At 43.9% G+C, this 27,008-nt stretch overlaps 1 protein-coding gene across 42 annotated transcripts in view; it reads left to right on the forward strand.

Moving 5' to 3' along the window:
• The window catches only part of DOCK9 (dedicator of cytokinesis 9), a 322,918-nt gene that overhangs the window by 183,051 nt on the left and 112,859 nt on the right, over nucleotides 1–27,008 (forward strand). For all 42 annotated transcript variants that reach the window (XR_016212729.1, XR_016212731.1, XR_016212730.1 and 39 more), the window contains exons 8-15: nucleotides 2,157–2,331; nucleotides 4,401–4,468; nucleotides 16,335–16,409; nucleotides 17,720–17,860; nucleotides 18,356–18,556; nucleotides 18,931–19,053; nucleotides 24,963–25,045; nucleotides 25,603–25,725. Coding sequence is in view for 33 of the 42 variants with exons in the window: in XM_070048669.2 (XP_069904770.2) it covers nucleotides 2,157–2,331; nucleotides 4,401–4,468; nucleotides 16,335–16,409; nucleotides 17,720–17,860; nucleotides 18,356–18,556; nucleotides 18,931–19,053; nucleotides 24,963–25,045; nucleotides 25,603–25,725 (989 nt within the window). In the remaining 9 variants the exon portion in view is untranslated. The remainder of the gene's footprint in view (nucleotides 1–2,156; nucleotides 2,332–4,400; nucleotides 4,469–16,334; nucleotides 16,410–17,719; nucleotides 17,861–18,355; nucleotides 18,557–18,930; nucleotides 19,054–24,962; nucleotides 25,046–25,602; nucleotides 25,726–27,008) is intronic.

The raw sequence follows: 27,008 nt of genomic DNA on the forward strand, positions 1-27,008 counted from the left end.
AAGTCTTCTTCCTGAAATTCTTTTTGCAGATGCAGCTGATGGTGTTTTTCATTCAATGCATTGTATCTAAGGCTTCAGAAGATTAAAATAGTTTCTTTTATCCATATCTTTTTCCAAACTGAGCATCAGAAGTTGTTATTTAAATATCTTTTAAAAATTATTATTAGTGGCCCGGCGCCACGGCTCACTTGGCTAATCCTCCGCCTGCGGCACCGGCACACCAGGTTCTAGTCCCAGTTGGGGTGCCAGATTCTGTTCTGGTTGCTCCTCTTCCAGTCCAGCTCTCTGCTGTGCCCCGGGAGTGCAATGGAGGATGGCCCAAGTGCTTGGGCCCTGCACCCGCATGGGAGACCAGGAAGAAGCACCTGGCTCCTGGTTTCAGATCTGAGCAGCGTGCCAGCCGTAGTGCGCCAGCTGTAGCGGCCATTTGGTGGGGTGAACCAATGGAAAGAAGACCTTTCTCTCTGTTTCTATCTCTCTCACTGTCTAACTCCGCCTGTCAAAAAAATTATTATTAGCTTTTTGATGCTATAAAAATTACTGATTAATACTGTGACTTCACTTAAATGACTTACTAAAAACTTTAAGCCCAAAAGAAGTAAGATTTAGGATCTTAAGCCCTAAAAGTATTTTAAAACCCTTGAAATTGATAGACTTATTTTGCAGATGAGGAAACCAAGGCTCAACGTAGAATCAAGGCCCAATGTGTTCTCACTTTTAACTTTTTAGATAAAAAAATTGTTGTTTGTTTGTTTTGATTCTGAGAGGTGGGAGATGTGGACAAGAAAACTTACTTTGTCTCTAGCCTTTGGCTCCTTCTCTGAGCCTTGCCTTGAAGTTCAAGTGAGCTCCAGGGTGGTCGTTAACCAAGCCCACAGCAGAGTCTGGGCCCGGTTGTTTGTGGGACTCTGCCAGGAGCTGGACTTGGCTTCTCATTCCTACGAACTGTGCTGCAGGAAACGCTGGGAGATGTTGGGAGGGTCTCCCTGTCCCCGAGACCTGCACCAGGCGCTCCTTCAGGGACGTCATGGATGCAGGCGGTTCCGCCCACCTCAGGGCAGTGCCACGTCTCCACTTCATGCCCATGCCTGAGCTTTTAGGGAGAGTCTTGCATTACGTTCCTCCATGGAGAACCTCTATGTAGCATAGTCATCCCGGGCCAGTTTTGGCAATGTCTGGAGACATTTTTGATTGTTGGAACATAGAGTTGTGGTACTGGTGTCTCATGGGTTGATGCCACAGTGTGAATCACCGTCATCCAATACCCAGAGCAGCCCCTCACAACAAAGAATGATCCATACACATGTCAGGAATACCAAAGTTGGGAAACCTTAGACTAGTGCATTGTCATCCTCTGTCCTTCACGCGTGTGGACCCACTGTGTGTGTACTCAGCCAGTCACCTTCTCGCGGGCATGTAAACCAGAGGCCCGAGGCAAGGCTAGAGACAGGGAGTCCAAATACCTTTTGGGATTCATAACTGCTGAGAAAGTTCCAGAGATGTTAAATCAAGCGTATTGACAGCTAATGGTTTGCTTCTTAAAATGTTAATACTGTATACTACTTCATTGAAGGAATTAGGCAGAAGCTAGAATTTAGGTTAGTAGGTATGGTACCCATGGCCCACACTGGAATACCTGGGTTCAATACTTGGTACCTAAGTCCAGCTTCCTGCTAATGCAGATCCTGGGAGACCATGGTGATGGCTTCCATAATTGGATTTTTGCCACTCATGTAGGAGACCTGGATTGTGTTCCCAGATCCTAGCTTTGGCCCCAGCTTGACCCTCACCTTTGTGGGCATTTGAGGAATGTACCAGGGAATGGGACTTCTCCCTCCATCTCCCCCTCTCCCCATATATTTAAATAGCTACAGGAACATGAAAATTTTCCATGAAATTTCATTTCAACAAAATTTCTGCAAATGCCCACTGTGTTCCAGACACTGTATAAGGAGCCAAGGCTGTGGCATTGAACAAAAGGAAGAAGAAATAATAAAGCAGGGAGAGGGGTTGTTGGTCTCGGGGAAGGAGCTTACAGCTTTACCTAAGTTGGTTCAGAAGGCCAGTGAGAAAGCACTCAACACAAGTAAGAGAATGTTATTCTTCTAAGAAGTTCCAAGTGCTTTAAAACATGTCTCTGCCTTTTTCCATTTCAGAACAACAAAGTTAGGCGTTTTGCTTTTGAGCTCAAGATGCAGGACAAAAGTAGCTACCTTTTGGCAGCAGATAGTGAAGTAGAAATGGAAGAATGGATCACAGTTCTCAACAAGATTCTCCAGCTCAACTTTGAGGCTGCAATGCAAGAAAAGCGAAATGGAGACTCTCATGAAGGTGGGTAGGTCTGCTTCCCCCAGGCACACACACTCTTCAGTTCCTTTTATTTTCGAGAGGTGGATATAGGGAGGAGTCCTACGTGTTTTTTTAACAACAACAACAACAACAAAAAACACTGCTGCCACTCAGGGTCAGCATTAGCAGAAAACTGGAATCAGGGTCCAGGTCTGGGAATCAAACCCGGCTATTCTGTGCATTGTGTGCTTTTTTTTTTTTTTTTTTTTTTTTTTTAAATTTGACAAGTAGAGTTATAGACAGTGAAAGAGAGAGACAGAGGGAAAGGTCTTCCTTCTGTTGGTTCACTCGCCAAATGGCCGCTATGGTCGATGCTGCGCCGATCTGAAGCCAGGAGCCAGGTGCTTCCTCCTGGTCTCCCATGAGGGTGCAGGAGCCTAAGCACTTGGGCCATCCTCCACTGCCCTCCTGGGCCACAGCAGAGAGCTGAACTGGAAAAGCAGCAGCAGGGACTAGAACCCGGCGCCCGTATGGGATGCCGGTGCTGTAGGCGGAGGATTAACCAAGTGAGCCAGCGCCAGCCCCAAGATGCATGCATTTTAATTGGTGTCTTAGCCATTAGGCTAAACTCCCTCCCCAGATCCATGAGAGGGAGGACAGATGTGAGCTTTTTTATTTTATTTTATTTTTTAAGATTTATTTATTTATTTGAAGGTCAGAATTAGAGAGAGAAAAAGGGAGACAGAGAGCTTTCATCTGCTGGTTGATCCCACAGATGCCTGCAATGGCCAGGGTTGAGCCAGCCAGAAGCCAGGATCCAGGAGCTTCATCCAGGTCTCCCCGATGGGTGACATCCTGTGCTGCATTTCCCAGGCCATTAGCAGGGAGCTGGATAAATTGGAGGGGCCAGGACACTAACTGACGCCCATGTGGGGTGCTAGCATGTAGGCAGTAGCTTTACCTGCTGCACCACAATGCGCCAGCCCCAGATGTGATCTTTTTACTAATAGCTGTCAGCAAAGGTTCTGTCATGTTAGAAGGTGCTACCCTGATGCCTTATGGAAATCGTGTAGTGAAGAGCCAAGCTTTGGGGGCAGAGAGCAAGACCCGGGTTTGAGTCTCAGCACTGCCGTTTTTCAGCTGTGTGACCTTGGGCAAGCTGTGTATGTGTTCTGAACCTCAGTTTACTCACCTACAAAATGCAATAAAAGCAAAGCTTGCTATTCTGATGGGAAGAATGAATAAGAGAATGAATCTCAAGTACCTGGCATAGAATCTACACTGACTATATTAATTAGTTATTATGCTATCATTAATGACATCCTTTTTTTGTTTGCTTGTTTTTTGGTTTTTTTTTTTTTTTTTTTTTTTTTGACAGGCAGAAAGGACAGTGAGAGAGAAAGAGAGAAAGGTCTTCCTTTTGCCGTTGGTTCACCCTCCAATGGCCGCCGCGGCTGGTGCGCTGCGGCTGGTGCGCTGCAGCCGGCGCACTGTGCTGATCCGAAGCCAGGAGCCAGGTGCTTCTCCTGGTCTCCCATGTGGGTGCAGGGCCCAAGCACTTGGGTCATCCTCCACTGCACTCCCGGGCCACAGCAGAGAGCTGGCCTGGAAGAGGGGCAACCGGGACAGAATCCGGCGCCCCGACCAGGACTAGAACCCAGTGTGCCGGCACCGCTAGGCGGAGGATTAGCCTATTGAGCCGCGGCGCCGGCCCTTTGTTATTTTTAAAACAAAGTGTGGGTAAGAGCGGAAGGTAATATCAGTAGGGTACAATGTGTCCCTGTCATTGACACATCATGTTATGTTTCAAATCCATAGGTGATTCCCGACCCTGGATGCCTCCTAAAAGTGCCTGGGATCTTTTAAAACTAGTATTTCCTTGTTTTCACCAAAGATTCTGATTTAGTTGACCTGGAATAGACCTGGGCAAGTCCAGCTTTCAGGGGTCTGATGCATATGACCACGTGGAATGTTACTGCTAGCGGCATCAATGCTCATTTGACCAGGTCTACCCCATCTATGCAATGTTTGATGCTTTGCCTTCTTCCTCTTGTTTTAAATAAGATATTTTCAGTTGCAAGTGACTCAGGAAATCTGTTTTGCCATTTTAGATGATGACCAAAGCAAATTGGAAGGTTCTGGTTCTGGTTTAGACAGCTACCTGCCTGAACTTGCCAAGGTAATGTCATCCCAGATCTTCTGCTCTTCACTGACAGCTGTTGAAATATTTCTCATTTCTGAAGTTTTTCCAGAATGGAATCTGTCAAAATCATTACACTTGTGTTGTGATTGCCTGTACTTTGTGCCGTGAATGTGAGGTGACATGAACTGCCATACAGTCCTGACACTTCAGTCTGGTTTCCAGAAAGCACTTTGCAAATTGTTAAGTGCTTTTCCCCTCATGGTGTTTAATACTGCATCAGAACCCAGATGCACAGGTGAGTGTCCTCATGATGCCATGTCCCGCTGTGTTCACACGTGTGCTCACTTATTCAAGTTAAGACACAGTTCTCGTGACCATGGGAATGGTAATCTTGCTGCTACACCAAAGGGGAGTTGTTTGAGTTTTAAAATTATTCCTGGATCACTTGCAGTGAAACAGACAAAAAACAAGGCTATGCCTGAGTTTTATAATTTTTTAGAAATGTTAAAGTTACTGAAAAGTGTAAAGAAAAATAAAGCAACTATAATGCCACCACCAAGATTCACATCTGCTACTGTGATGTCATTTTAGCTTCTCTATTAAAACAACAAACATCATTTATATTTGAAATTCTTTTTAAACACTGTCCTGCCTTCCATTTTGTACTTCCTCACATTCCCAACCAGAGAGAACACTAATATGACTTTTACTTCTGTTTCATTTTGTATCTGTGAAAATATATCTATCCTGATGACATATATGGGGTTGTTTTGTAAAAATGTTATGTGGGGTGGATGTCGTGGTGCAGTGGGTTAAGCTGCTGCCTGGAAGGCTTGCATCCCATATCAGTGTGTTCGATCACATTTCTGGTACTCTCCTTTGGATCTAGCTCCCTGCTCATTTACCTGGGAGACAGTGAATGATGGCTCAAGTACTTGAGTTCCTGCTGCCTGCATGGGAGACCAGGATGGAATTCCTAGCTGCTGGCCTGGTCTGGCCCACCCATGGCTGTTGTGGCCATTTGCAGAGCGAACCAGTGAATGAAGGATCTCTATGTCTGTTTCCCCTTTCAAATTAATAAGTAAATCTTTGTTTAAAATGTTATGTGAATGCTTACATACTATATATTATTTTGTACTTTTGTTTGTTAATTCAGCCTTGTTTTTGAGATCCATCCAAGTTGGTGTGTGGATCTGGTTCATGACTTGTATTGTACAGTGTAAACATTTTATTTTAGCTGTTCTTTTATTTCAGATTTTTGTTATAAACAATGCTGCCATGAATATCCTTGTACTTGTCTTTTCTGCATCTATGAATGATTCTTTTTAAATTAGAGAAATGCCTTTGTCTTCTCTAGCCCTTTTATTCTTACTCTGTTACTGCCTTTCTGTTCTTTTTCTTTTTTTTGACAGAACAGTGAAATAGTGAGCCTACACACCCATATCTTAAACACTATAATAGAAACATGGTTTATCTATATAGGATTATAAATAGACCAGCATTCAGCATTGACTTTTATTTCAAGACAGCATGGCTGTTCTCAGTATAGAATCTCCCTGTCCAGCAAGGCCTTTAGCGCATTGTTTTCCCGCAGGCCTTGACTGTTACCACAGTGTCTTTTTAGCACCTGCCTATTAAAGCTAACTTGAGTGCCACGCTGCAACCTCATCCTAGTCTGGGAAGTTTTAGCCTGTGTCTCTGTGCTGCGAACTTCTGTGCATACAGTTTGCATTGAGGTTTGCTTTTATGCCTCTGGACGACTGCAGGTTCAGAATTTCTTAAAGCAAAATGCTTGTGCTATTTGTGTTTCAGTTTGTTGAAACAGATAATTTATTTGATGCAATCTGGAATTCAGAAAATAACTTTATATACTTCCTGGGTGAATAGAATGGCTGCCTATAAAAAGATTCATTATTTGAGCTTCTTGTTGATTAGTTAGAAATCTGTTCTTTTTGCTATGTCCCCTCCTTTCTTCTCTAACTCCTGGCTAATATAATACCTTATTGCGAGGGAAGTTTATACACACACGCACACATGTGCATATAAACACATATGTATACATATATAATTAATCTATTAACATATTTAGCGCTATTTGCACATTGTGGAATATAACCAAATTAACTGAAGCCATTTTAGTTGATGATTTCAATTTAATTGGCTTCACCTCTCATTTCTTTCAGTTTTGATTTTTAATTTTTTAAAGTGAGGTGCAATTTATGTAGAACAAAATGCTCAAGCATTAATTGTATAGCTTGATGGAATTAACATTTGTTTGCTGACGAAACTGCCACCTGGGTCGACATGTAGGACATGTGTAGCATTGCAACAGAGTGCCTTCCACCCCTCTCTCAGCTGCTCTACCCCTACTATTTTGACTTCCACGACCATAGATTGGTTTTGACTGCTCTAGACCTTCATATAAATGCAGTCATACAGTTTGTACCCTTTGTGTCAGGTTCCTTTAGCTTAGTATTATGTGACCCATGATACAAAAAAGAGTAAATGCAATAGCATTGAGTAGAGGATATAAAATTCTCTGCCTCAGTACTGATATTAATACATAAAGTTACTTTTTGAATTTCGGATTATGCATACTTGTACACGTGTGTGTGTGTGTTTGAGAGAAAGAGAGGGAGAGAACAAACAAATTCTTTGTGCAAGTCTTGGTCAAAGCCTGAGAAATACAGCAGTATACCAGACTTTACTGTGTTTTCCCACTAGCCTTCAGATGCGTTAAGAGTATTTTTATTTGAGAAGGGAGAAAAAGACAACATAATCTTTTGAAGGGAAGAAGAGTGAAGAAAATGAAGGTTTACAGTCACTCATCAGGAGTATCATAAGCAGGTGTCTGTCAGCTTTGTTTTTTTAATAACTAATTAATCATATTTATTTGAAAGGCAGAGAGAGAGAGAGATCTCCCATTTGCTAGTTTACTCCCCAAATACCTACAAGAACCAGGGGTGGACTAGGCTGAAGCCAGAAGCCAAGAACCGCATTCCAGGTCTCCCACGTGGGTGGCAGGGACCCGCGTACCTGAGCCATCACTGCTGCCTCCAGGTGCGCACATTAGACTCTGGAATTGGAAGCAGAACCAAACTCAACCAAGCACTCCAGTGTGGGATGTGCATGTCCTAAGTGGTGTTTAAGTGCTACGCTAAATGCCTGTCCCTTGGCTTTGCCTTAAAAAAAAAAGTTTTTTAAAATTTATTTGAAAGGCAGAGAGACAGAGATATGCCATCCACTGGTTTATTTCTCAAATGCCTTCAGTAGCCAGGGCTGGGCCAGGCTAAAGCCAGGAGCTAAGAACTCTATTTGGTTCTCCCATATTGTTGTCAGGGACTGAAATACTTGGACCATCATCTGTTGCCTAACTAGGGTGCATACTAGCAGGAAACTGGATTGGAAACGTAGGCAGAGCTCAAATCCATACATTCGCTGTGGGATGCAGGCATCAGAAGCGGAGGTTAACCTGCTATGTCAAACACCAGCCCCTGGCTTTGCCTTTTACTGGCCTTCTCAGCAGTGTCTACCGGGAGGGTTCCCAGGTACCACCTGGGGAACTGCGACTGGCTCTTGATCCCGTCACAATCCAGTGCCCTGAGCAACAATGTGGTTTTAGTCGTTTATCATCCTCCAGTGTATCTGGCATGAGGATTATTTGTACCTGTTGAGGAAGCAGAGAAGTTGAGTGTAACTAGTCATCTTGTTTATAGGAGAAATGAATTCCATGGCAACAGAGTCAGAGATCGAAGTCTGTGAAGGGCAGGAGAGTGTAGCTGGTGGGGTGAAGAGATAAAGCCATGGGTACTGGAGAAGGAAGGTGCGAGAGAGAGGCTCAGGCCAGAGGGTGGGCCTCAGGGAAGATTGCAGAGGGAGGCCTAGAATGGTGGCTGAAGGCAGAAAGCAGTGGAAGGTGTCATTTAGTGGCCGGCTCCCTGGTCAGCTCCTCTTTGTGCCTCACTCATCCTGTTGTCCTGGCTTTTGTTTTCCATTGAGACAGCCAAACAGGATATGATTGACAGGAAGTTGTTTTCGTGCAAAAATAGCAGATGTTTCATTCTGGATTTTTATGGTGGGGTGCTTATGGTGTGCGTGAGACGAGCTTAGGTTTTCAGGATACTTTATATGGTCTTGGAGCTTAGGTTTATACATTACTGCATATCTTTATTTTCATATTAGGGGACACACTGTGTCTACTCTAAAACCTGTTCTTTTCCTCCTGTTTTCTAATGCAAAACCAAACAGTTTTTGCTGTAAATATAACAGAACACATAGCATCAGTCTTAAAAGCATTTTTGTTAAGTATACAAATTAAAGTTAATTCATTGGTTCCTTCCCTAGAAAGTCAAGAGGTAAAATGATCAGGTTATAAAAACCATTACTACTTATTTAATGATCTCTCTCTCTACCTTTATCTTAGGTGACATTGGAATCTATTTATCAGCTCCTTATAAAAAGAGAGTGCAAAGAAAACACTCGTGCTTCCACACTGTGTTTTCCTCTACAACTTTTCTGTTTTTGAGGAGTTTTGCTTCTCAAGGAATAGAGCCCAGTCTTAATTTGGTCTCCCCCATGTGGTTCTGAAAGAGAAGCAGTTTCGTGTCAATCCAAAGTTGTTCATATTCTAATCTTACAGCTTTTTAAGTGAATGTGCATATGTTCCTTCAGAGTTGAACACAGGACAAAATATGATATCTCAAGCTTTGTAGCCTCATTGGGATTGAATAAGGGTCAAGTAAAATTTGTCAGAACTCAAATGTTTGCAGATAACTTTTCTGATTTTTAAAACCAAGTCTATAGTAAGTATTTCCATCCCTATATCCCAGAAAATGCTGTGTCTTTGCATTAGGATACGGAGTAGTTGGTTATGGCTGCATTTGCTGAGGTCAGCTGGTGGCCACTGTATGCTATATTGTCTTATTGTATTTTTGTGACACAAAGGATGAATTATGATCCTGGATAGTTAGATGTCATGGATTTAGTAGGAATAAATCACATTAGTTGTTGTTGTTGTGTTGTTGTTGTTTTTTTTTTTTTTTTTTTTTTTTTTTTTGACAGGCAGAAAGGACAGTGAGAGAGAGACAGAGAGAAAGGTCTTCCTTTGCCGTTGGTTCACCCTCCAATGGCCACCACGGCCAGCACGCTGCGGCCGGCGCACCGCGCTGATCTGAAGGCAGGAGCCAGGTGCTTCTCCTGGCCTCCCATGGGGTGCAGGGCCCAAGCACCTGGGCCATCCTCCACTGCACTCCCGGGCCACAGCAGAGAGCTGGCCTGGAAGAGGGGCAACTGGGACAGAATCCGGCACCCCAACCGGGACTAGAAGCTGGTGTGCCGGCGCCGCTAGGCGGAGGATTAGCCTATTGAGCCGTGGCACCTGCCAACATTAGCTTTTTAAATTAAGAAGAATATATATTATTTTGCTTTGTCTTCCTATTCCATTCCATTCTTTTTAAATGGCCCAATAATCAACACAATATTCTTCTGGTATCTCATTCTCCAAGTAAAATATTTAAATTATTCTGTCTGCTCACAAGTGAACTTAAGACATACAGTATGCCTAAAGCTCAATATAGTCCTTCTGGAAACTCTTAAATGTTTGGTTCATAACTGCTTCTTTTTTTTTTTTTTTTTTATGACTTTTCTTCTTCTTCTTCTTTTTTTTTTTTTTGACAGGCAGAGTGGACAGTGAGAGAGAGAGAGACAGAGAGAAAGGTCTTCCTTTGCCGTTGGTTCACCCTCCAATGGCCGCTGCGGCCGGCGCACCGCGCTGATCCGATGGCAGGAGCCAGGAGCCAGGTGCTTTTCCTGGTCTCCCATGGGGTGCAGGGCCCAAGCACCTGGGCCATCCTCCACTGCACTCCTGGGCCACAGCAGAGGGCTGGCCTGGAAGAGGGGCAACCGGGACAGAATCCGGCGCCCCGACCGGGACTAGAACCCGGTGTGCCGGCGCCGCTAGGCGGAGGATTAGCCTAGTGAGCCGCGGCGCCGGCCCCATAACTGCTTCTTAAGACAAAGAACAAAACATGGTTAAAGTGTGTTGTTAGTGACTGAATTCAGGGTTTACCAGGTGGGGTGTGGCAGAGGAATAGCCTTGGCTTTGTAGAGCTCGCTCTCTGCTTTGCTGAGCAAGCGCCCATTTCTCCAGAGAAGGGCCTGCTGCTGTCTTCTCTCTCTTTTCCTCTCCTCTGAACCCAGAGAACTAAATGTACCATGGGCAGGTTGGGAGCAACAGGGTGTCTGGGGAGAAACCAGCCAGTTTTTCCTGCCACCACAGTATGGACTGACCACAGATTATTTTAAGAGCAGGGCTGGTTTCTGTTACTTTGAGAAGTGCTCAACTCTGTGTTCTTTAGGATAACATCTTTCTGCAATTGTATTTTTTGAGTTCTGAGATTGTGAAAGTATGTATTACCATATTTATTGTCTTTACTAAAGTTTCTCATTAAAAATAAATATGTTCACTGTTACAGTAAGTAAAACCATCCCACATTTTATAAAGAAAAATTCATCTTTAACCTTTATGTGTGCAGTGTCTTCTCACTGCCCTGATAGCTCATAGAAGCATGCACACGCAGATCTGGGTCTTTATTTATTTTTTAAAATACATTCATGATATATACATTATTCTAGTGTGTTCTGCTACTTAGAAATATTTCATGGGTATTTCTTTGGATCAGTAGATGATCTGGTTTACTCGTTCTCATAGGAAGTTTATAATCTACCTTACATGCAAACGAGCTGCATAGTACTATAACTGTGGGCATTTCACAGTTTATTGAGCCATCTCCCTATTAATGCACATTTAGATTGTTTTCATTTTTAGTCTCCACAAACAGCACAATGAGCATCATGACATTAAATACTTAAGCTCTTACTTCAATAGGAGAACTTTCCCCAAGTGGAATTTCTGGATCAAAAGTTATTATATTTTTAGTGTTTTGAATATTGCCAGGTTACTTTCCCAAAAGATATAAAATCTACATTCCTGCATTTCTGTTTCTTTGCATCCTCACCAGGGGATGAAAAATGTTACTGTACTATAATTTATAATTCTCTAATTCTTAATAGTGGTATTTTTCACATTTTCATTTTGATTTCTTCTTCTTCTTTGACTTACCTGTTCACATTCTTTGTGATTTTTTTTCCTTCTTTTGTAAAATTAAGTCTGGACACTGAAGCCAAACAGCCTAGATTAGAAGTCTGCTTAATGTTGTGAGATTTTGGGATAAGTAGGGAACTCTCATACCTTCAGTGTTTCTCTGTTTCTCTTTTTAAAGGTTTACTTATTTATTTGAAAGGCAGAGCAAGAAAGAGAGAAGGGCAGAAGGAAGGAGGGGAGAGAGAGAAAAAAATTGAGGTCTTCTATCCATTGATTCACTCCCTAAATGGCCATAATAGCTAGGTTGGGACTGGAAACTCACTCCTGTCCTCCTACATGGGAAGTAGGGGCCCAAATAATTGGACCATCTTCCACTGCCTTCCCAGGCACATTAACAGGAAACTGGATCAGAAGCAGGGTAGCAGATTTTTTTTAAAAAAATATTTATTTATTTATTTATTTGAAAGTGTAGCAGAGAGAGAGAGAGAGAGAGGGAGAGATCTTCTACCCCCTGGTTCATTCCCCAGATGCCTGCAATGGCCAGGACAGAGCCAGGCTAAAGCCAGGAGCCAGGAGCTTCGTCCAGTCTCCCACATGGGCAGCAGGGCCCATATGGTTAAGCCATGATCCACTGCTTTACCCAGGCCATTAGCATGTATCTGGGTTGGAAGTGGAGCAACCAGTACACAAACTGGCACCCATATTGGATGCTGGTGTCTCAGGCACTTACCGGCTCCACCACAGTGCCGGCCCCTGTAGCCAGATCTTGAACTAGCATTCCTATGTGGGATACACGTGTAGCAGGGGCTTAACCCAGTGTGCTACAGTGCCAGTCCCTAATGCTTTCTTTTTAATGAGCAGAGATGATAATAGAATCTGCCACCTAAGGTTAAGCAAAATTTAAATGGGTATCTAGGATAAAATCTAGCATGTAGATACTGGCTATTATCTATAAGTATTAGCCTTATTATGATTATGATTATGATTTATATTTATCTTATTCCTAGCTCGGGTGAGGACCTGTCATTTTCTTGCCTCCTAGATTTTACTTGATCATTCCTTCAGCTACTGTTTATTGGGTATCCCCTTTGTTTAGTGTATCATTCTAGGCCTTCGAGGGATGGGAAGTTCTTTAAGAAGCCAACATTTTTTTTCTTCTATATTGCAGCTGAACTTTCAGTGTAGGTAAAGTAGATTACAGACTTTTAGATTATTTTAATCCTATCTGAGATTGTCCTTTCTTTCCCATTAAAGTATCTATCTAGTGAAGAATAAGCTAGTTGGGTGTTAGCCACAACATCATGATGTAGAACACAAAGTGTATGTCTTGTCTAGTATTTGTTTTTTTACCTTTTAATATGACTGCATCCCTATTCTTTTTTTTTTTTTAAAGATTCATTTATTTATTTGAAAGTCAGAGAGGCAGAGGCAGAGAGAGAAGTCTTTTATCCAGTGGTTCACTCCATAAATGTGACCACAACAGCTGGAGCTGCACTGATCTGAAGCCAAGAGCTAGGAGCTTCTTCTGAGTATCCCATGTGGGTACAGGGGCCCAAAGATTTGGACCATCTTCTACTGCTTTCCCAGGCCATAGAAGAGAGCTGGATCGGAAGTGGAGCAGCTGGGACTTCAACTGGTGCCCATATGGGATGCCAGCACTGCAGGTGGCAGCTTTACCCACTATGCCACAGCGCCAGCCCCCTTATTTGTTCTTTTATTACATGGAGTGCGTAGTAGTTCCTGCTGTATTCATTTCTCATCTTTAGCACAGCTAACTTGAGAAAACAAGCGTCTTTCAGAAAGAAACGGGGAATCGCATCTACATTAACAATCCATTGGCTTACTTTAGTGCCTGGCATCACAGTATTTGTCTTTGCTGAAGGATTCAGCAGGCTATTCAGAAGCCGAGTGTGTGAGTATTGGTGGTGGCTTATAGCACTGCTGGTTCTGTAGGAAGCATCATGGGCAGGATGCAGTGGAAGGCAAAGTCTTTGGGCCCAGTTAAGTGGATTACAGTTGCACATCCTGGAGCTCTTTTAGTGTGAGAATGAGAAAGGTGATAGGCAAGAGGGTGTAGATTGAGGTAACCCTAGTTCCCATATGGAACCTGCCTCTTCTGGGTTTTAACCCTGTAAGCATAAGCAGGAGATTTGTCAGAATGCCCCTTCAAGCCTTCAGGCTCCCACAGGCAGCGTCAAGGTAAACCTTGCTGTGGCAAGGGACCTGAGCCTTCATCTTGTTCACCATTCTCGCTTAGCATTAGGAGGGCTAAGTAGTTTGCATGGGTAATTGATTTACTGAACATAAAGTAGAACCTGGTGTCTTAGTTAATATTCTCATGATCATTTCATTTAGCTGGACATAGACAGTTGGTTCAACATGGCCATGATACTTTGGGTCATTGAGAAGGACCTATTAGAAAACTCACATAATTGAGAAAATGCACAGAATGTTTAATTTTTCATTAGCTTGAATAGAAAGATAATAATAGATTTCATTCAGCCACCAATGGAAAGGACAAGACACCTTTTCCACCATGGCTGTCAGTTGCTAAGATATGCCTCAGGACATTGAGCAAAGTAGGAAGTCAAAAAGGCGTTCTGTTGTGATTCCATAGACTTAACTGTGAGAGTTAACAGAAAGCTCTGGCCCTGAGAACAGGATGTAGATGTAGAGACACAAGGTATGAGAAGTAATGATGTTAGAGATGACTTCTACGTTGTGAATGTCTTAGAAGTCTCTTTGTCTTCTCAAGTCCTTTATCTATAGCTTCCATCTGTGCCCTGACATGTCTGATTTCTATAATGGCTTATCTCTTTCTGTCCACTCCTCAAAATGTTGGTCCCCCGGGATTCTGCCCTTAGACTCATTTTCACACTGTCTCTCAGGAGGTTTCATCTGCTCCCAAGACTTCCGGTCCCACTTTGTGCTGATGTTCCCAAAGTCTAACTCCAGCTGTCCTCTCTGTCCCTCCAGCCTGCTCGTGTGTGTTTCAGACTGGAGATCCGACGGGCATGCCTGCACTCCATTCTGATTGTCATCTTTTCCACAAACTCACTCTTCTCAAATTATCTAAGTTAATGGCTTCTTGGTTTGGTGGGCTACCTACTCAAGATATAGGGGATTTGGTATGGACTTTGTTGGGAGACTGAGAGGCTATTGTAATAACCCAAGAAAAATACTTATAGACCTCCTTGTCTCACCTTTTTAATCCATTGCATTATCCCTACCCAAGTGATGCTTCTAAAACACAGAGCATATTGTTTTATTCCCTTACTTACATGATGCAGGATATTTTAGATTCTGAATTAATTCCCTAGTCCTTATCATACAAGTTCCAGACTCATTTGTCTTTCTTTTTCCCTTTGTGCTCAACCTTTCGGTCACAGTGAATAACTTGGCCATTGCTTAAGTGTGACTTTCCCTTTGCACCTGCATTTTCTCCTCCTAGAATGCCCTTCTCTCCGTTCCTGACCAAGTGTTGTCATCCTCAGAGTTGGGCCTTCTCCTGGGAGGTCTTTCTTGACTACTGTTCCCTAGTGCAAGTGATCTCACACTCTACCTCTTGCTTTCTTTTGTCACTCTTATTATCTGTGTGCATACTGTCTTCCCGGCTGGAGTTTGTTGGGACTTCTTGCGTTAATGTCTGTGTCCTTAGTGCCTGGCACGTAGCAAGTGCTCAAGGAATATTTATTGAATGGTTCAACATCTTGTCTACCAGGACTGCATAACTTCCTCTTTCTCACCATTCAAAATGTCTTCTTTCCTCTTCTCCTTGTAATCACAGTCTTAGACTGCACGCAGTTCGATTCTTTCTGCTATCTGGGCTCATCTCCTTTGTCAAGGTCGGTCTCAATCTGTGCATCATTTTCATTGAGCCTTGAATGCTCCTGTCCTCCTCCTGTTGGTTCTTTGAATTCTGCCCCTTCATTCAAAGTTGGTTCTACATTGCCTTACCTTTCTTTACTGTTTCATGCTCATGCTGCTGCTGCTGCTGCTGCTGCTGCTGCTGCTTCTTCTTCTTCTTCTTCTTCTTCTTCTTCTTCTTCTTCTTCTTCTTCTTCTTCCTTCTTCCTTCTTCTTCCTTCTTCTTCCTTCTTCTTCCTTCTTCTTCCTTCTTCTTCCTTCTTCTTCCTTCTTCTTCTTCTTCTTTTTTTTTTTTTTTTTGCTTTCCTTGCATTATTTTTGACTCCATAATTGATTGTCAGCTGGGTAAGGGAGGGGATTCCATCTTCTTCTTCTTCTTTTTTTTTTTTTTTTAAGATTTATTTATTTACTTAAAGGCAGAGTTACAGAGAGGCAGAGAGAGAGAAAGGAAGGTTTTCCATCCACTGGTTCACTCCCCAGATGGCCACAATGGCCAGAGCTACACTGATCTGAAGCCAGGAGCCAGGAGCTTCTTCTGGGTCTCTCAAGTGCGTGCAGAGACCCAAGGACTCAGGCCATCTTCTACTGCTTTCCCAGGCCATAGCAGAGAGCTGGATGGGATGTGGAGCAGCCAGGACTCAAACCAACGCCCATATGGGATGCCTACACCGCAGGTATAGGCATTCCCTGCTTCTCCACAGCGCTGGCCCCAGGGATTCCATGTTAACTCCTCCCTTTCCCCCTGGACAGGATTTATACTGTGTTCAGTGTGCCTGTGTGTATAGTGTCTACTGACACAAAGCTTCCCCTCTGAGATGAGGCAGATCTGACCAACAGCCTGGCTTTTCAAAGTTGAGCAGCTTTCAGAAATATTTGGACAACTCTGTTAAACCAGGATTTTCTTCAATGTAATTTTTTTTATCTTGTTACCAGAGTACCAGAGATGCAGAAATCAAACTGAAAAGTGAAAGCAGAGTGAAGCTTTTTTACTTGGATCCTGATGCCCAGGTAAAAACTACATGAAAATTAAAAATTTAAAACAAAGTGTGGGAGAGGAGAAAACTTTGATGTGGTTATTTGTTTTTTGTATGTTTGTTTGGATTGACAAGCAATATAACAATATTGGAGATTTGAGGAAAAGAGGAAAAATAGAAGCAACCTATAATCTTATCATCATAACACAACTGTTGTGAAACTTGATATTCAATAGGTTGTTAAAAATTTAGATTTATCCAAAGACTGTTAAAAATTCTAGATTTAATCACAAAAAACTCATCATTTACCCAGTAACCATTAGAAAAGTAGCACGGATGACTGCAGATGCCCTAAGGGGCAGTGATACTTCCCTGTTTGCCCAGGCTCGGGCCCCAAATAGAAACCTGCAGTACGTGTGGGCCCACGTCTGTGTCCCCAGGAAATCCAAACCGGAGTGTGGCAGGGACTTCCAGGGCTGCCATGAGTAGTGAGCCCCTCTAAGAGCTGCCTGGAGGAGACAAAGGTTCTGCTGTATTTCTTCTCAAATATGCCCACTCTTCATGAAGTCTTTTTGATAGAACTTCTTTTCCCACGTAATTTTAATAGTAATATTTTTCTGTGTTTCTTCACAGACCTAACAACCATGTACATGCGTGTGTGTGTGTGTGTGTGTGTGTGTAGAGTTTATTCAATATTGGACAGTCTGTTTTTGTGATAAAACATACTTAACATAAAATTCTCCATTTTACCCATTTTTACATGTTCAATTCAGTGGCATTAAATACCTTATCAGTGTTATGCAACTGTTACCACCATCTATTTCCAGAATGTTTTTATCTTTCCAAGCTTAAACTGTATCAAAAAATAATTGCTCATTCGTTCTCCCTCCTTGCCCCCTGTAACCTGTACTCTACTCTCAGGCCTATGAATTTACCTGTTTTAGGAACCTCATTTACATGGACTCATACAGTGTTTGTCATTTTGTGTCTGGTTTTCAGGGTATATCTATGTTAAAGCAGAAGTGAGAATTTCTTTCCTTTTTATGACTGCATAATATTCCATTGTATGCAAATGCTTCATTTCTGTAGCCACACACATCTTGGGCTGTTCGTACCATGATAGGTCAGCTCTGTATCACCATTTGTTGAGTACATCTGTCATTGTTAAGTTGACCATCATTATCAACTATATCAAACTATTGAAACTACATGAATATTGTAAATGAGTAAATGAATGTATATAGCTTTTCCATATGTTAGGAAGTTTCCTTTGGGTACATTTATGTTAACATTTTTTGCTGGCAGCCCAACAATACAATTATAGTTTCATGTTTTCTTTTGAAGAAGCTTGACTTCTCATCAGCTGAGCCAGAAGTGAAGCCGTTTGAAGAGAAGTTTGGAAAAAGGATTCTTGTCAAGTGCAATGATTTGTCTTTTAATTTGCAATGCTGTGTTGCTGAAAATGAAGAAGGACCTACTACAAATGTAATCTTCCTTTTTAAAATTAAAGGTTTTTTTTTTTAATACTCAGAGGTTTCTGATGTGCCCATTACAGTACAGCCTGGATGTGAAATCCTGGTTCCCTGGGATCAGAGAGGGGTGGTGTTTGGATCGGAATGTGGATTTAATCTAGATTAAATCTAGTGTCCATTCTGTGGGGCACGTGTCCGGGAAGGGGGTTAAGGGTGGTGAGTTCACGGTCGGTGTTCCAGGGGACTCTTGAGGGCCAGCCCCTCGCTGTTCTGTGGAGCTTACATTAAGTAGAAAAGCACATAAAAGTAAAATAGTGCATAGGTGTTTCCTGAGATGTTTTGTAGCCTAATTCTCAGTTTGATGAAGGGCAAGACCATCTCTAGTGACTTATGCCAGCAGTTGTAATTGGGTGTCACCCCCACATCTTTGACTCTTTGACAGCAGCGTCTGTTCCGCACCCCCAGCTTGGGATCCTAGTGATCATCTGCACTGTTTTGTTTTGTTCAGGTGGAGCCTTTCTTTGTTACTCTGTCGCTCTTCGACATAAAATACAACCGAAAGATTTCTTCTGACTTCCACGTGGACCTAAACCACTTCTCAGTGCGACAGATGCTGGCCCCCTCGTCCCCGGCTCTGGTGAATGGCGGGCACAGCCCTCCCGCCTCTCAGGCTGCCTTGCACGAGGCCTCCATGCAGTATCCGAAGCAGGTGCGGAGCAGGGGCCCGGGGGTGGTGCTACTCGAGTTTGTCATGCGCGTCGGAAATGCCCAGTGCCATCTCGTTGGGCACAAGTGGGGTGACGTCGGCTGGTAGTTATACTGAGGGCAAATATAATTAGGTGTAAAAGCATGCAGAGAGGAAATCGGTTTTTGACATTTCCTGTCTTTTTTCTACAATTTTCTCTTGGTTGCCTTCCCTGTCAAAGAGGCTTTCTGAGCAGATGATGCTGACCGTTTCGGCCGTGGGCGCTTCTTCCCAGCTACACCGTTTCACTGACCGTTGCTGCTTTCGTGTTCATGGGATATGTTTAACACAGCTGTAAACTGAATTTAACTTACGGAAGAAAATTATTTGTGCCCTAGGGAATATTTTCCGTCACGTGTCCTCATCCGGATATATTTCTGGTGGCTAGAATTGAAAAAGTCCTTCAGGGAAGCATCACACATTGTGCTGAGCCATATATGAAAAGTTCAGATTCTTCTAAGGTACGAATGACTTTGATGTTTTGCGGTGATAACAATCTGATAAAAGGGCTTTCTGTCAGATACAAGTGCTGAAATAAGAAGTAGGTTTGGAAAAAATAAATGCCCGAGAGAGCACTCCTACCCACTGGGTCACACTCCAAACGCCTGCAACAACTGGCGCAGGGCAGGGTCTGAAGCCAGGAGCCGAGAATTCCATCCAGGTCTCCCCTGTGAGTGGCAGAAACCCAATGACTTGAACCATCACTGTTGCCTCCCAAGATTTGCATTGGTAGGAAGCTGGAGTCAGAAGCCAGAGCTGGGAATCAAATAGTACACATTTAAGTATCCATATAAAAATTGTGCATATTTATCAGATGCTATATGATGTTCTACTACATGCACATATTGTGCAATGTTAAATGTTTGAAGAAATAGATGTATTTACCCTGATGGGACATTGTCGCTCCCCCTCTTCGTGGAGGAGCGACACAGGACCCTGCCTAGGCTTCATATCCGAGTCACGGCACCATTATGTCGCTCCCCCTCTTCGTGGAGGAACGACACAGGACCCTGCGCTGTTCTTTTGTCTGCTCGGCCCTCCCCGGGTTTGCTGCTGGTTCTTCCCGGGTTGGCTACTATCCCTTCCACCTCCGTGGAAGGGCAGTTCCCCCCGGCCGCATTCCCCACTTCCGCAGGGGAGCGGCACACCGCCGGCCGGCTCTTCTCGGGGGCTGCACAGGTGTTCCCCTTAGATGTTCCCCTTAGATGTTCCTGGTGCATGCCGTCTCTCTCCTCCTTTATAGTCCTCCTCTGCTAACTCGGCTGCCCACACGCCGAGTACGCTGCTCTCCTCCAATCAATAGCAAGTCCTACAGTTTATTAGTTGAACTGGAGGCAGCTGTGCGGAAGCTGTTTACTTCTCTCCCAGCGCCATATTGTGGGAGAGCAGATGCATAGAATAAGTCTTAATTCCAGTAACTCAGTCTAGTCCGGATTGCTCCCCACAGGACATTATATGTTATACACATAGATTATTTTTAAAATTAATCATTTGACAAATAATTCTTTCTGTCACAGAATGTCAAGTTTACAGACACCAGAAAATAAATTTCTATAAAGTCTCAAAAAAAAGTAAGCTTGATGTATCATCTGAAAGATACAGAATACATACATTGACTCTTATATTTAACTTTGTGTCTGATTTTTTAAATGTTGTCAATTTATTATTTATTTATTTATTTGGTAGGCAGAGAGCCACACATTCAGAGATCTTGCACCTGCTGGTTCACTCCCCCAAATGTCTGTAACAGCCAGGCCTAGGCGAGATCAAAGCCAGGAACTGGGAATTCAGTCTGAATCTCCCACTTGGTTGCAGGGACCCAGGTACTTGAGCCATCACCTGCTGCCCCCCAGGGTGCATATCAGGAGGAAGCTGGGCTCTGGAGTGGAGCTGGGCCTGAAATCCAGGCACTCTAGTATAGCATGGGAGTGTCCCACGCAGCAACTTAACTGCCGTGCCAAACACTGGCCTCTGTGTCTGATTTTTAATGAAAAGCTGTCCTGTGTGTAAATAATATGTTTCATTTGGCTAGTCTGTTCTGACATCCTAAAATAATGTGTGAAGTAATTAATAGCTTAATAGTCAACTTTGTGTCCTTAAGAAGTACATGTGTTATATTCAAAGTTCTTTCAACTGTCGATGATTGGTCCTTTTTTTTTTTTTTTTTTTTTTTGACAGGCAGAGTTAGTGAGAGAGAGAGACAGAGAGAAAGGTCTTCCTTTTTCCGTTGGTCCACTCCCAAAGTAGCCGCAATGTCCAGCATGTTGTGGCCGGCGTGCTGCGCCAATCCGAAACCAGGAGCCAGGCGCTTCCTCCTGGTCTCCCATGTGGGTGCAGGGCCCAAGGACCTGGGCCATCCTCCACTGCATTCCTGGGCCATAGCAGAGAGCTGGACAGGAAGAGGAGCAACCAGGACAGAACCAGTGTCCCAACCGGGACTAGAACCTGGTGTGCCGGTGCCGCAGGCGGAGGATTAGCCTAGTGAGCCACGATGCTGGCCAGATGATTGGTCCTTTGGCTCTGGAATTAGTTGTTGGTTCATTTACATTCGTATGAGACTGGAGGCTGGGAGATACCCTTGGCTCAGACAGTCTGGCTGTCAGTGTCAGTGGTTCAGGTCCACTTGGATTTTGTTAGAATGGGCAGGATTGTGGTGGCAGAGATGATGTGATCTTAGGTAGAAAGGGGAAGCATACAAGGCATGTATTTGCTGCATTTCAAAATAGTGTTCATTTTGGGGGAAGGCCCAGATGAGGACATTCCATAGCGTTATTGAATATTAGATGTTGTCTAGTCCAGAACCCCCTTTCATATTTCAGAGGCATGCCAAGGTTTAGTTACCTGATCAGTGTTGCACAGCTAGAATGGCCACAGAGCATCTGTTACCTTCTTTTTTTAAAGATATATTTATTTATTTGAAAAGCAGAATTGCAGAGAGGCAGAAGCAGAGAGAGAGAGACAGGGAGGTCTTCCATCCGCTGGTTCATTCCCTAGATGGCTGCAACAGCCAGAGCTGCGCTGATCCGAAGCCAGGATCCAGGAGCTTCTTCCAGGTCTCCCACATGGGTGCAGGGACCCAAGGACTTGGGCCATCCTGTACTGCTTTCCCAGGCCATAGCAGAGAGCTGGATGAGAAGAGGAGCAGCTGGAAGTAGAAGCGGTGCCCATATGAGATGTCGGCACTGCAGCTGGCGGCTTTTCCCACTACGCCACAGTACTGGCCCCTGACTGTCACTGTCTAGCACATTGTGTCACCTGATAAGAATAATGATGGGAGTGCTCTTGTCCTGGCCACTTTTATAATATTTTTTAGTTTTTTTTTTTTTCTAAAAAAAACTTTTTAGCAGTCATCGGAGAGATGGCCTTGGGTACATTAACAAGGACACCCCAGAGGCTCTAACTGAGGCCTGATACATTGATTCAGAGCCTCCCCCCTCATCTCTGCAGCCACCCTTACATCACAGGTGTGTCCCGCAAGATGCAGCATGGTCGTGACAGTGCAGGTTCTGGGAGCGAGGAGACCGGGATGCTGTGCACCTCACCAGCCAGCGTACTTGTCACCTCTCTGGGCCCCAGATGTGAAGGACGGTGTTGCCGCCTGTCCCTCTTTCCTCACGGGATAATGTTAGAGTCACAAATACAGGATCCAGGAGGCAGAGCCATGGACATGAATCACTGAAAGCAGGGAAGACATCGTTATTTATTACAGCTCCAGTCAAGTAAAAGCCCATTAACCCAGGCACATCGCTTCACACACTCAGCCTCTGGGCTGATAAGTGCTGAGTAAAGTTTGGTCTCTGGAGAGAAGCTGTTTTATTTTTTTTTAAACCAAGTCTGTAAAACCTTGGATGAGAAGCTCTTTTAACTCTTATGTTTTGGTTAATAATCAACAAAGGCCTCCGATCAGATCTGTTGCCCTGCCTGTGTGTGCAGCACATTTCCAAGGCCCCTCTACACCACCAGTGTTACTTCTGCCCACCACATGCACGGTGTGCAATCTGGCAGCTGGCACTGATGCAGTACTCACATGTCACTGTGCTAAACTTCACCCAGTTTCCGGGGTCCCCTGGCAACCACAGAAGTCTGATTTTCCTTCCTTGTTTATGGACGATAGAGCTCATCCGTGTGTGCATTGTTCTTGTGTTCATTTTCCTGCCACCTTCAGAGCATTAAACTGAAGCAGGGGTTAAGGCTCAGCCACCTCACCGCAGCATAGATGTTATGGTGAGATTCCTTTCTATCAAAATTGTCAACTTTTTTTCCCGCAAATAATCTAGAACTTAATTTGGAGTTCATTTTCATTTTGGAGGAAGTATTTATGAAGTCTCTGTAGGTATTTACATTAATCAGGTTTTTCAAAAAAAAAAAAAAAAAAGGAAAAAGAAAAAAAAAACCAAAAGGTGTAAACATGTCTGTCACCCTTTCACACTCTTCTGTTCTAATTTGTGCCACTGTTTAAGTCTGAGAACTGAATCCTTGTTTGTGGCATGGAAGACTGAAAGGTTTCCTAGCTTTGTGTTTTAGCTTTAAATTTTATTCAAATACTGCATTTTACGTTAAAACATACTCATTATTGTTGAAACCTACCAGTCCTGATCCTGAAAATGTTTAAGTAAAATTGGACTTCTGGCAAAGTAGGCCCTTTTCCCCTATGACTGTGTACACCTGAGACCCCCCACTAAATCACACAGAGAGGCACGAACGTACCCTAAAAAGGAAAAAAAATGAGGTAGGTCCCTTTGTAACCCAAGGTCTTCACTTTCTACACAAAGAAATTGGAGCCAGGTCAGAGTGTGACTTAGAGACAGGCGACTCCATCCTGCTATTCCTGAGTCTTTGAGGTAGCACTTCATGACCTGCTGGTGCACACACGTCACTGGAGAGCCTACCCAGGTGCAGGTTCTTACGCAGGGGCGTTGGCTTGGGGCCTAAGACTGCGTTTCCAACAACGATGCTGATGCTGCAGCTCAGCTGAGCACCTCTCCCAGAATCGATTTGACCTTTATGCATTCAAATCGTGTCCCAGCCCCTTCAGCCCGCCACTTCTGCTCTCTCAACAAGCAGCCTGCATTGCTAACAGTGCACTAGCATAGCATGGGTGAATTTAGAAAAACTTGATAGGTCAACCCACAGCAAACCGAAAGTGACCATTAGAAAGTGAAAATGGCATTAATCTTTACTTGGAAAGTAAGCATATAGCAATTAAAGAATCTTGGCCCCACCTGAGTTGGTACTAGAATATCTTAATGACAAATGCTTCTCTCCTACACTGTGGGCATCTTTACACAGTGATAGACACCAGGAGCTGTGATATCTTAGTATATTTATGAATGCCCTCATTTAAATTCTAGTGTAGGGGCCAGCACTGTGGCGCAGCTCTCTGCTATGGCCTGGGAAAGCAGTAGAAGATGGCCCAGATCCTTGGGCCCCTGCACCCATGTGGGAGACCTGGAAGAAGCTCCAGGGTCCTGGCTTCAGATCAGCCCAGCTCTGGCCACTGACCATTTGCAGAGTGAACCAGTGGGTGGAAGACCTCTACCTCTCTCTCTGTTGCTCTCTGCCTCTGTGTCTGTAACTCTGCCTTTCAAATAAAGAAATAATTTTTTAAAAATAAGTCAATAAGTAAATTTTAGTGTAGTTTTTTAGTTATTTATTTGAAAAGCAAACTGACAGAAGTAAAGGGAGGGGCAGAAAGAGGGAGAAAAGGAAGAGGGAAAGGCAGAAGAAGAGGTAGAAAGAGGGGGGAAGGGATCGATCTTCCCTCTGCTTGTTCATGCACCAAATAGCTGCAGCACCCAAGTCTGTGCCGGCTGATGCCAGGACCCAGGAGCTCCATCCTGGTCTTGCACGTGGGTGGCAGGGGTCTAAGTATTCAAGCCATATTTCACTGCCTTCCCAGATGCATTAGCAGGAAACTGGCTCAGAGGTGGAGCAGCCAAGGCTGAAGACAACGCTCCGATATGGGATGCCAGCAGTGGCTGTGGTGGCTGAACCTGCTGTACCACAATGCCAGCCCCGACTGTTAGTGTTTACTAGTAACTCAGTGGACTTATCATCAGCACGCCTCAGTCATAAAGAAGTATGAAAACCTGTGACATAGGATATTTGTTTCCTGCAAAGACCAGAGAAAAGACACCCATTTTACAAACAGTCTTCATTCAGTATTTCTTTAAGCCTCACTCCTAGAGAATGCATTTAATAGAGAACTCTGCACTTAGTGTGAATCCATCCATATCGATTACTCTAAGGTGTGCGTCTCCATACGGCTGATGCTCTGTGAGAGCTTGTTTATGAGGGTGTGATGATGACTCTAAATGGCAGTTCTGTCGGGGCATGCAGCGTCTCATGGCTTCATTCTGATGTCTTCAAGGTCGCTCAGAAGGTGCTGAAGAATGCCAAGCAGGCCTGCCAAAGACTAGGACAGTACAGGATGCCGTTTGCTTGGGCTGCAAGGTAAGGGGACACCTTTGTACCTTGTGTGTAGACAAAGACAGGCAGGCAGATATGCACGTTCTGTTTGGTGACCAGAGCCAAAGAGGATTTGAATGTGTCAAACTGAGAAATAAGCAAGCCCCATATCAGAAAAATAATTCAACAGAATCACAGAGAGCAAAGATGCTGGCCAGAGAGCTGCCGTCTGTAACTGGCAGGTGGACAGGAGTGTTGGCTGCAGAGCTGGTGTTCCAGGGACCAGCCACTTGCCTCATATTGGAAGTGGTGGCAACCACAAAGGTCTACAGTGGCCTTTATCCATGGTCTCTGCTTCTTAAGCACCAGACTGTGTATGTTGTTTCCTAAGCACAAGCCCTTTGCTGGAACTGTTTTCTATGTAAATTGAGTTAGTTGTGTTCATCCTCATTAATGTTTTCCATGTTTTTAGATAATGAGATTTCTGTTGGCTGTAGCCAATGGAATAATAATTAGTCTATGCCATTAAAACCAGAGCTAAACGGTGGATTTATTTTAGTCTTCTGGAAACTCAGTTTAAAAATGTTGCTTTGCTATTCTAGGACCTTGTTTAAGGATACATCTGGAAACCTTGACAAAAATGCCAGATTTTCTGCCGTCTACAGGCAGGACAGCAATAAGCTATCGAATGACGACATGCTCAAGTTACTTGCAGACTTTCGGAAGTGAGTTTCTTGGTCTTATTTCCATGCCTGAATACCAGAGGTTGTGTGGTGAGGATGGGAGGAGTGGGGTAGTAGTTGTGTAAATTACTCAACTCAAACCTCATTGAGGATGGAGAATGGGTGTGGAATGTTTGCTCAAGTCCTTTTGAAGGAAGAAAAGGGTTCAAAATCAGAGGAGTCGCTTGGCTAATTTGATTCTGCACAGGGTATTTAAGTGTTCCTATGGTTTAGGGATAGGGAGAGCCTAGATAGGAGGAAAGAGATAGTTGAGAACCTTTGTTCTTGGCTTCCTGATTGGGGGTTAGGGTGGAAGGAGAGAGGAGTGCTAACCATCTGAGATAAGTAGCTCCCAGGTTTGACTTGTGAGATGCAGCGACTTGTGGTACCATTAAGTGAATGGTGGGGAAAGATAGTCACATGTTACTTATTGTTTGCAGCATGGTTTTAGAGCTTTTCTTACGTTAATGAGCCTATCCATTTCCTAGAACTGCAGTAACAAAGTGCTATGAACTGGGTATTCTAAAACAACAGAGATTTATTCTCTCCTAGTTCTCTGCAGCAAAAACCCAAAATCAACACGTTGGCAGAGCCACACTGCCTCTGAAGCCTCCAGGGAGGATCCTTCCTGGCCTCTTGAAGTTTCTGGGAGCCCCAGGCATTCCTTGGCTTGTGGTAGCATCACTCAGATCTCTGCCGCTGTCTTCACATGGCTGTCTGCCTGAGTGTCTCTGTCTAAACGTTCTTATGAAAACACCAGTCATACTGGGTCAGGGCCAACTCCACTGACCTCATCCTAACTGATTGCATCTGCAAAGACTGCTTCCAAATAAGGTCACATTCATAGATGACAGGGGTTAGGACCTCACTGTATGATCTTGGAGAGCACAGTTCAGCCTACAACAGCAAGGCCAAGGGAGACTAAGCCCTGTGTCCTTTGTCACGCAGCTGGTTGTGGTGCAGGGAGTCTGGCTGGCTGTACTCTTGAGTAAAACACTCTGCTGTTTTGCTGCTCCGTCCTAACAGTCACTTCTGAGCTTGTAGACCTGATCTCCCTTCCTGGGAAGGTGGATTTGATACTTTTTCTGGGGAAATGCTGGGGATGAGAAAATGCTGAGGGTGTTAGAAGATAATGAAACAGAAACAGTATCCAGCCATGTGGAACCCCTGTCCTTAATGAATTGCTATATGAGAATCGACTGCAAATTTTCTCCCCAAACTGTACTCTGTATGTTGTTTATGTGCAAATTATTGAAGTCTATGCTTAGCATGGAGTTGGTCCTCTG

Source organism: Oryctolagus cuniculus, chromosome 9 (assembly GCF_051225735.1).
Source record: "Oryctolagus cuniculus isolate XC-2025 breed Fujian yellow rabbit chromosome 9, ASM5122573v1, whole genome shotgun sequence".
NCBI classification, from domain to species: Eukaryota; Metazoa; Chordata; class Mammalia; order Lagomorpha; family Leporidae; genus Oryctolagus; species Oryctolagus cuniculus.